Source organism: Microcaecilia unicolor, chromosome 6, assembly GCF_901765095.1.
Source record: "Microcaecilia unicolor chromosome 6, aMicUni1.1, whole genome shotgun sequence".
Classification (NCBI taxonomy): domain Eukaryota; kingdom Metazoa; phylum Chordata; class Amphibia; order Gymnophiona; family Siphonopidae; genus Microcaecilia; species Microcaecilia unicolor.
The window spans coordinates 327,446,872-327,457,526 of record NC_044036.1 but is presented as its reverse complement, the minus strand read 5'-3'; the positions used below and the strand labels follow the sequence as shown (position 1 = coordinate 327,457,526).

Below are 10,655 nucleotides of genomic sequence, written 5' to 3'. Positions count from 1 at the left end.
ACTATTTCTTAAGTTTACCATGAAGTAACAAGCAAGCTGCAACAGCAGAACTATCAGAGAACAAAAGTAAGTGGCCGAGTTCTGAGATCAAAGCGATTCGGATGCAATTCAGATGACTTTTGTACAAAAAGTGGCAACATGAAATTGATGATACATTTTGCACCACGAAATCATATATTTAAAGTGGGTTTTAATCCTATTACAGATCCATATGCCACTTTCATTCATGCACTTACTAAGTTTTAGCGCTTCTGCTGTGTTATGGTGCTCATTTTCAAAGCACTTAGACTTACAAAGTTACATAGAGGTGTATTTTCAAAGCACTTAGACTTAAACTTCTAAGCCTAAGGGGTCCTTTCACTAAGGGGCACTAAATAATAAGACCCTCAGAGTTCATCTGTTTTGAAACTGAGTGTCTCTCTCTCTCTCATAAAAGGCACCTCCAACATTCTGAAGCTGACTGCATGGCTGAGGCATTCCTGCTCTCTGTATCCATCTCCTGAATTGACAACACGTACTTCCGGGTTCGTCACAAGCAGAAGTGACCAACCACACGAGGTTTCTCGGCTTCAGAATGTTGGAGGTGCATTCTATTAAATAGGATTGGTCAGTTCCTTGAAGCACAGCCAGAGCTCAGCGTCCTGCACAGTAACGCTCAGACACCAGAGAGAGAGGGGGGGACTGACACCAGAGAGGGGGGGAGGTATCTCTCTCACACACACACTTTCTCTCTCACACACTCTCTCTCACAATGTCTTTCTCTCACTCTCACACACTCTATGTCTCACACTGTATCACATTCACTCTCTATGTGTCACACAGTCACTCACACATTCTCTTGGTCTCATACACTCAGTCTCACAGAGAGTCTGTGTCTCTCACACACACTCTCTCTCTCTCGCACACACTGTGTGTAACACACACACACTCTCACACTGAGTCTCACATACGCACTTGCACACACTCTCATTCTCACACACACACTCTCTCTCACAGACACACTTGCACTCAGACTCACTCTCTCTCACACACACACACTCGCACATTCACTCTCTCTCACACAGTCACTATCACATACACTCTCTCAAACATACACACTCTGAGGAAAACCTTGCTAGCGCCCGTTTCATTTGTGTCAGAAACAGGCCTTTTTTACTAGTATATATATATATATATATAGATATAGATCTATCAAACACGTGTTTGGCATATTAACCACTTACCCAGACTAAAAGTAGAGGCATTTTCGATGTTTCATGTATATAACATAGTAGATGACGGCAGAAAAAAGACCTGCACGGTCCATCTAGTCTGCCCAACAAGATATAAATCACATTAGAATAAAAATACCATTTAAGGACAGACAAATGAGAAGCAAGTATGGTACACAGTTATTTATTGAAACGCATGAAAAGGCCAGAGATGAAAATGTAGGTTTACCACGAGCATTTATATTTTGAGCTGTGTTTTAATATTAAAAAATGCGTCGTCTGGAGTGTCTAACTAACTAGGCATTGAACATTTGCTGTAAAACATGCAAGTTTGTTTTACCCTGTATACTGTTCTAGATATTAGGAGAAGGAATGCAGTGACAAACAAAACAGTGCATTATAAAGATTTCTAATGTTGGAGCTTCCCCACTTGTTTCGCAAGGGCCTATTAAAACGAAGCAACCTGCAATATGAAACAGAGAATCACAGAGACCGATTCTGGAAGCCATCGGGCAAGTTTTCTGTTTGCTTTGTTTGGTAACAGACAGCTTTTATAGTGAACGTGAATACAAGGAAATCATTCATAAGCAAGTTAAATAAAACATATGATCAACAAATCAATCACGACTATTCTCTTCAAGGTGAACTGACGCAAAAAGTCCTCTTGTGTAAGGGAAAACAAAGCAGCAAAGCAAAAATACAAATATAGGGAATCCTTGAGTTACAAAGAGCCTGGTGTTTAACCCATGCTACGTGAAAACCAAGTGCAATTGTATAGGAAACCGTCGTTAACATGTCACTATGATGAAACACCCAAGAACATTTGCTATACCTCTGTTTGGAAGGCAATGTTTTATTGCCTCACTATATACATTATTTACAACAAAGTCCCTTTTGGCTTCAGACATTGCTACACCAGTCCCGATGGCTGTTACAGTGCTGGCCGCCAATACTGTCAAAATTGCTATTTAAAACCCGCTCACGAGGGAATTACAAACGGTTTACTAAAGTAACTCTGCGTATATAAATATCTCTGTCTTTCTGGCAGAACTTAAATGTACATAAAAGGAGAGACTATACTGCAAATTTTTTTTTTGGGAGGGCAGAGCAGCTCTTCGATCATCGTTGCTTTAATAAAGCCTTGTACATGGCAAACCCCAAAACTGCGAAGACGGTGGCGCCGAAGCTCGCTCGAAGCCAGAACGTAGAGGTCTTCAGGTCAGCCTGGACCATGTGCCTGTTAAAAACACACAGACTAAGGTCAGTGTCCACAGAATATCACAGGATGCCACGTCTAGAAAGGTATTACACACTTGTCACGTGTTTACGTACAGTTTATTCATAAATAGGTCTGCAAAATCCCACGCTTCGGCCCTTCACAGATGGGGGTTAATTCTATGAAGACACTGCCAACACTGAGGCGTCAAGAATGCCCATATATGACCAAAATACTGGCATACATGTACTAAAAGTAGAGGCATTTTTGATGTTTCATGTATATAAAGCACATTAGAATAAATATGTACATATTTGCGAACATAGCAGTGTGAATGCTAATATTCAGGCTATCCGGCAGTTTGATGGTGGGACATCAGATGGGTTGAGTCTGGGCACAGTACAGACACACGCAGAAATGATAGAAAACTGCTTTAAAAAAGGGGGTCATAAATTATAATCTAGGCACTTGTATGTGGTCACACCTACATTATGTGTGTGTTATCTAACCTGTTATGCTACTATGTTTTATGTTTATTATTATACCACCTTTAATGCCAGGCAGATCAAAGCAGTGTACAAGACTGATCAAGAAATAACAGAAAAGAACTAGGCTAGAACATTCCCCTCTTTCAAATACTCCTCCCTTTGCTCCCTCAAGGGGCAGGGCACGAACCACTGCTGGAGTTTTTGTTGTTTTTTTTTTAAAATAATTCTATAAAATCAATGCTACCTCTACTTGGCTATTTTTGTCGTCCCTTTCCATATTTTAATATTAGCATTTATTAATTGTAAACTGCTCAGAAAGTTCGCTCTTCAGCATTATATCAAGACCTAAAACTTGAAACTAAGGCACAAAGTGGGCAGCTACTTTCTTGTACAGAAGAGGTTCCAGACAGGTGGCCTTTTCCAGAACTGCCCTCATGTCGTTTGGATAGCGCTCTATAGATAAACAGTCTTTTCTCGCTGCTCTTATTCACACTCGTGAAGGCGTATTTTCAAAGCACTTAGACTTCTGTAAGTCTGTGCTTTGAAAATGAGCCCCATAGTCAGGCTTTAACCCAGACATGGGGAACATCTGGTCCTCCAGGGCTGCACTTTGGTCAGGGTTTCAGAGAGGGGCATAATCGAACGGGGCGCCAGAGTTTTCCTGAGGGCGTCCTCGCAGGACGTCCCCATGAAGTATTATCGAAACAAGATGGGTGGCCATCTTTTGTTTTGATAATACGGTCGGGGACGCCCAAATCTCCACATTTAGGTCGACCTTAGAGATGGTCATCCCCAATTTTCGGCGATAATGGAACCCCAGGACGGCCATCTCAGAAACAACCAAATCCAAGCCCTTTGGTCATGGGAGGAGCCAGTATTCGTAGTGCACTGGTCCCCCTCACGTGCCAGGGCACCCTAGGGGGCACTGCAGTGGACTTCAGAAAAAGCTCCCAGGTGCATAGCTCCCTTACTTTGTGTGCTGAGTCCCCCCCCCCCCCCAAAACCCACTCCCCACAACTGTACACCACTACCATAGCCCTTACTTTGTTTCATTTGTATCCCACATTTTGCCACCTATTTGCAGGCTCAATGCGGCTTACATATTGTATACAGGTACTTATTTGTACCTGGGGCAATGGAGGGTTAAGTGACTTGCCCAGAGTCACAAGGAGCTGCAGTGGGAATTGAACTCAGTTCCCCAGGATCAAAGTCCACTGCACTAACCACTAGGCTACTCCTCCACTAGCAACATTCCATGCAGAAGCCTGCCCTTGCAGATCAGCAATGCGGCCGCGCAGGCTTCTGCTTCTGTGAGTCTAACGTCAGACTCACAGAAACAGAAGACTGCGCAGCCTTCTACATGGAATGTTGCTAGTGGAACAGCAACATTCCATGTAGAATCTCAAATAGTAGCAACATTCCATGTTCCACTACACTAACCGCTAGGCTACTCGTCCACTAGCAACATTCCATGTAGAATCTCAAATAGTTGCAACATTCCATGTAGAATCTAGAATCTCATCCTCCACTAGCAACATCCTATGTAGAGTCTCCAATAGTAGCAACATTTTATGTTCCACTGCACTAACCACTAGGCTACTCCTCTTTATTTATTTTTGTTACATTTGTACCCTGCGCGTTCCCACTCATGGCAGGCTCAATGCGGCTTACATATTGTATACAGGTACTTATTTGTACCTGGGGCAATGGAGGGTTAAGTGACTTGCCCAGAGTCACAAGGAGCTGCCTGAAGTGGGAATAGAACTCAGTTCCTCAGTTCCCCAGGACCAAAGTCCACCACCCTAACCACTAGGCCACTCCTCCACTGTGGTAAAAGAAGGTTCATGTTTGGTATATACATTGGGAAAGTTAGGGAGGAGGGATGAGGGTTAAAGTATGTCCATTACAGTCTTTGGTTTTGCAGTGTCGCAGGAACTTAGGATTTATGTTGGGTCGATTGGGTATGCCACTTTGAACAGGTTTGTTTTTAGTTCTTTCCGGAAACTTAGGTGGTCGTTCGTTGTTTTTATTATCTTTGGCAGAGCATTCCATAGTTGTGCGCTTAAGTAAGAAAAGCTGGATGCATAAGTTGATTTGTATTTGAGTCCTTTAGTACTTGGGTAGTGGAGATTTAGGTAAGTTCGTGCTGATCTTGTGTTTCTGGTTGTCTATGAGGTCTGTCATGTATCCCGGGGCTTCGCCACATATAATTTTATGAACCATGGTGCAGACCTTAAAAGCAATGCGTTCTTTGATTGGGAGCCAGTGCAGTATTTCTCGGAGGGGTTTGGCGCTATCATAACGTGTTTTTCCAAATATAAGCCTGGCTGCTGTGTTCTGGGCGGTCTGAAGTTTCTTTATAATTTGTTCTTTGCATCCCGCATAAATTCCATTACAGTAATCTGCGTGGCTTAGTATCATTGTTTGTATCAGGTTGCGAAATATAGCCCTCGGGAAGAATGGTTTCACGCGTTTGAGTTTCCACATTGAGTGAAACATTTTCTTTATGGTAGATTTCGCTTGGTTCTCTACAGTGAGGTTTCGGTCGATTGTTACTCCGAGAATTTTTAGGTTGTTTGACCTGGGATGCTTAGGTTTTTGGGATGAAGGGGGGCATCTAGATGTGGGTACAGTGGGTTTTGGAGGGCTCACATTTACCACCACAAGTATAACAGGTAGGGAGGGGAATGGGCCTGGGTCCGCCTGCCTGAATTACACTGCAGTACCCCCTAAAACTGCTCCTGGGACCTGCATACTGCTGTCATGGAGCTGGGTATGATATTTGAGGCTGGCATAGAGGCTGGAAAAAATATTTTAAAAGTTTTTTTTTAGGGTGGGAGGGGGTTAGTGACCACTGGGGGAGTAAGGGGAGGTCATCCCTGATTCCATCCGGTGGCCATCTGGTCAGTTCAGGCACCTTTTTGAGTCTTGGTCGCAAGAAAAAATGGACCAAGTAAAGTCGGCAAAGTGCTCGTCAGGGACGCCCTTCTTTTTTCCATTATCGGCCAAGGACACCCATCTCTTAAGCACGCCCCAGTCCCGCTTTCGCTACGCTGCTGACACGCCCCCGGGAACTCTGGTCATCCCCGTGATGGAAAGCAGTTGAGGGCGCCCAAAATCGGCTTTCGATTATGCCGATTTGGGCGACCCTGGGAGGATGCCCATCTTGTGATTTGTGTCGAAAGATGGGCGCCCTTCTCTTTTGAAAATGAGCCCAAGAGTGTCCCTAACGGATATGCATGTGGCAGATCTGTAAATACACTGTTTCATGCATATTCATTAGGAATATCCTGAAAACCTAACTGGTGTATGACTTTTGAGGCCTAAAGGTTCTCTACTACTTTAAACCACAGGAAAGGGCATTTCAACCATGTTTAAAACATAGTAGATGATGGCAAATAAAGACCTGTACGGTCCATCCAGTCTCCCCAACAAGATACTACTTGATCTTGATTTGTCCTTGCCATTTTCAGAGCACAGACCGTAGAAGTCTGCCTGGCACTGGCTTTGCTTCCCAATTACTTGTGTTGCCGTCTAATTACTGCTAAGCTTCTTTGGTTCCATAAATAAAGATTCTTTATTTTTAAATACAGTTCTGCCATGCATTTAAATTGGACTAACCTGTATTTTCAAAACAATAATCAAATGTTATCTTGCTTTTTATAATCAAAAATATTTTCAGATAAGATGTTAAATAGTTGTGTCTCATCTAGACATATTTTGGATATCTACCACTTGGAGGAGTGGCCTAGTGGTTAGGGTGGTGGACTTTGGTCCTGGGGGACTGAGGAACTGAGTTCGATTCCCACTTCAGGCACAGGCAGCTCCTTGTGACTCTGGGCAAGTCACTTAACCCTCCATTGCCCCATGTAAGCCGCATTGAGCCTGCCATGAGTAGGAAAGTGCGGGGTACAAATGTAACAAAAATTAAATAGATACTAATGGAGATTCTACATGGAATGTTGCTACTATTGGAGATTCTACATGGAATGTTGCTATTCCACTAGCAGGACGTCAGACTCACAGAAGCAGAAGCCTGCGCGGCCACATTGGTGATCTGCAAGGGCCGACTTCTACATGGAATGTTGCTAGTGGAATAGCAACATTCCATGTAGAATCTCAAATAGTAGCAACAGTGGAGTAGTGGCCTAGTGGTTAGGGTGGTGGACTTTGGGGAACTGAGGAACTGAGTTCGATTCCTACTTCAGGCACAGGCAGCTCCTTGTGACTCTGGGCAAGTCACTTAACCCTCCATTGCCCCATGTAAGCCGCATTGAGCCTGCCATGAGTAGGAAAGTGCGGGGTACAAATGTAACAAAAATTAAATAGATACTATTGGAGATTCTACATGGAATGTTGCTACTATTGGAGATTCTACATCTATTCCACTAGCAACATTCCATGTAGAAGGCTGCGCAGGCTTCTGTTTCTGTGAGTCTGACGTCCTGCACGTACGTGCAGGACGTCAGACTCACAGAAGCAGAAGCCTGCGCGGCCACATTGGTGATCTGCAAGGGCCGACTTCTACATGGAATGTTGCTAGTGGAGGAGTAGCCTAGTGGTTAGTGCAGCGGACTTTGATCCTGGGGAACTGAGTTCGATTCCCACTTCAGGCACAGGCAGCTTCTTGTGACTCTGGGCAAGTCACTTAACCCTCCATTGCCCCATGTAAGCCGCATTGAGCCTGCCATGAGTGGGAAAGCGCGGGGTAGAAATGTAACAAAAATAAAATAGATACTATTGGAGATTCTACATGGAATGTTGCTATTCCACTAGCAACGTTCCATGTAGAAGCCTGCGCGGCCACATTGGTGATCTGCAAGGGCCGACTTCTACATGGAATGTTGCTAGTGGAATAGCAACATTCCATGTAGAATCTCAAATAGTATCAACAGTGGAGTAGTGGCCTAGTGGTTAGGGTGGTGGACTTTGGGGAACTGAGGAACTGAGTTCGATTCCCACTTCAGGCACAGGCAGCTCCTTGTGACTCTGGGCAAGTCACTTAAACCTCCATTGCCCCATGTAAGCAGCATTGAGCCTGCCATGAGTGGGAAAGCGTGGGTACAAATGTAATTTAAAAAAATTTTATTTAAATTAAACACAGAGCATGACAGCTGTGAGAATACAAGGCTTTTGCCCACAAAAAATGGTTTCCATGGTCTTAATGAGCACCAAATGATTTTATATTAAAAGGCACTCCTGAATGATGCATTTACAATCGTTCTGCAGAATTCTACCTCAACATCAAATCCATAGATATTTGAGAATATTACTAAGTGGTGACATCCCCGTCATCCGAAAAAAAAAAAAAGTGTTCAATCTTAAACAGAACGGTGAAATAAAATGGCCCAATAGATTTTAAAATTTAAAAAAAAAAAAAAAAAAGTGTTCAATCTTAAACAGAATGGGAAAGCTGTGCACAGACCACATGGTAAGAAACAGCTGGCAAGGAATTTGTAATACTTTTCTAAAAGAAGCATTTAAAAATTCACATTCTATCAACCCTTGATGAAACACTTATCTACAGACAGAAACCAGCAAAGCGTTAGCGAGCCAGGCAGTGCAGCGGGATGGCGTGGAATTCTGGCAGGACATAGGAGCCAAGTTACACAGGACACGAACAGAGGCGAACCACAGAAGGACCCCCCCCCCAGGTTGCCAAACATTAAATCTGTGTGCATGCTCAGTTAAACACTGCTAGCCATTCCAATACCCTCTCAGTATGACAGCGTCCCTTAAAGCAGAGGTTAAGGGCTTTCATGCAACAGGTATTAAAAGGATTTACGTTTGGACACAAGAAAAATTAAACCTTTGATACAGAACTGAGGAGACTGACAGTGTAACAGCAAAAAGGGGTCTAAAAATATTACTAGGTAAGTCACTAACATGAGGTAAACAGACACATCCAGCTGGCCGGGTTTTCAGAACATCCAGGATATACGCATGAAGGATTAATTACGTGCAAATCTCTGTCATACATATACATTGTGGCAGGCCCGAAAACAGAACTGACCTATAATCACTGCTTTCTAGGGATGTACAGGCCAAACATTCTCATCTGGTTTAGTTTCCCCGTTACAGGATTTTTCATTTCGGTTTTTCTCTTTTCAGGGGACACACTGTCCACGCTGGGCTACATTCTGTACATGACGCCAAAAAATACCCGCATAAGTGGTACTCTAGAAGCCGCACCTAAAGTGTGGCGCGGTTTATAGAATAACTGCGTAAGCGGAGTTGTGCGTAAATTTAGGCGCCTCCATGTGCACCAACAAAAATATGGTACAAATGCCCGCGCCTAAATTTTCACACAGAGCACCCATATTCTGTAATTATGCACGTTAACTAAAAAAAAAACCACGCCCCCATTCCGCCCCAAAACGCCCAGGACCCTCCCATTTCCGTGCCCCCTTTTTTGAACCACCTGTAAATTTTAGGTGCAGATCCCACTCCTAACTTTACGCGTGTTACTCTCAATTAAATCTAATTAGTACCAATAATTGCTGGTTAATAAGCCCACTTATTGGAATTAATTGGCTCGTTATTCTATTAAATTGCATGCACAAATCAGGAATGTGTCTAAATTTGTATACGCAATTTTTTAACAAGTAACTCTCTCTTCTTATTTGTCGGAGGAAAGACTTCAGATTCTCTGCAATCACGATATTATTCCATTCGTGCCTCGCAGACTGCTTCCTGTCCTTTATAGACCGTTTTGTCTGTTATCGGGACTAGGTGCAGAATCCTCACTAGTTGAGTGTTCCCAACGGTTCAAGTAACCGCCCAGATAAGTGTATATGTGACTTAAAAACAGTTGACCATTTGGAAATAAAAGTTACTTAGGAGGTTTTCTGACTGGTGAGGATTCTGCACCTAGTCCCGATAACAAGACAACACGGTCTATAAAGGACAGGAAGCAGTCTGCGAGGCACGAATGGAACAATATCATGATTGCAGAGAATCTGAAGTCTTTCCTCCAACAAATAAGAGAGAGTTACTTGTTCATAAGGTCTAATTTGATAGTGATTTCATATGCAAGTACCATACGTATCTTTAATATGCAATTTTTGGCAATGTTTATAGAGTCGGGGGGGGGGGGAGGGGACTGCGCCCTACTTGAACAGGGAACTCAACTACAAGTAATAATGTCTATAGCGCTACTAGACGTATGCGGCGCTGTACACATTATATGCAGGTACTTTCACTGTCCCTAGAGGGCTCACAATCTAAGTTCTTGTACCTGGGACAATGAAGGGTTAAAGCAACTTGCTCAGAGTCAAAAGGAGCTGCAGTGGGAACCGAACTAAGGTTGCCAGAATCAAACCCTACTGTACCTCTGCACTAACTATCGAGCAACAGTACACGTCATTGACAATGTGGGAAAAAACATTACACTTCAGGGTTTTTTTTTTCACTTTGGGTTAAAAACGATATGGGAAATGCCGTTTCCAACGAATGCACATCCCCACTGCTTTCACTAAACATTGTGCTCAACACCACTGTACACCAAGACTTTTCACTAAACACAAGCATACTGTGTGCACACAAGAACAGGGGGCGTGGAGGGGCATTTTCAATACGACGTCTAAGTCCAACTTTGTACGTTTTGCTGAAAACGTCCAGAATCCGAATAGCACATATAGCTGTTTTCGAAACAGTAAACTGTCTATTTGTTTTTTAAATGAAAATGGCCATTTGCTAGATGTTTTTGTGCTCTGTGCATTAATCCTTTTGTCCATTTTT

General features: G+C 43.2%; 1 protein-coding gene across 4 annotated transcripts in view; it reads right to left on the bottom strand.

The window, feature by feature from the left end:
- Nucleotides 1-2,316: 2,316 nt before the first annotated feature.
- The window catches only part of RHOT1 (ras homolog family member T1), a 92,940-nt gene continuing 84,601 nt past the window's right edge, over nt 2,317-10,655 (bottom strand). For all 4 annotated transcript variants that reach the window (XM_030208404.1, XM_030208402.1, XM_030208405.1 and 1 more), the window contains one exon: nt 2,317-2,448. In XM_030208404.1, the coding sequence (XP_030064264.1) occupies nt 2,331-2,448 (118 nt within the window). In that variant the 3' untranslated portion in view covers nt 2,317-2,330. The remainder of the gene's footprint in view (nt 2,449-10,655) is intronic.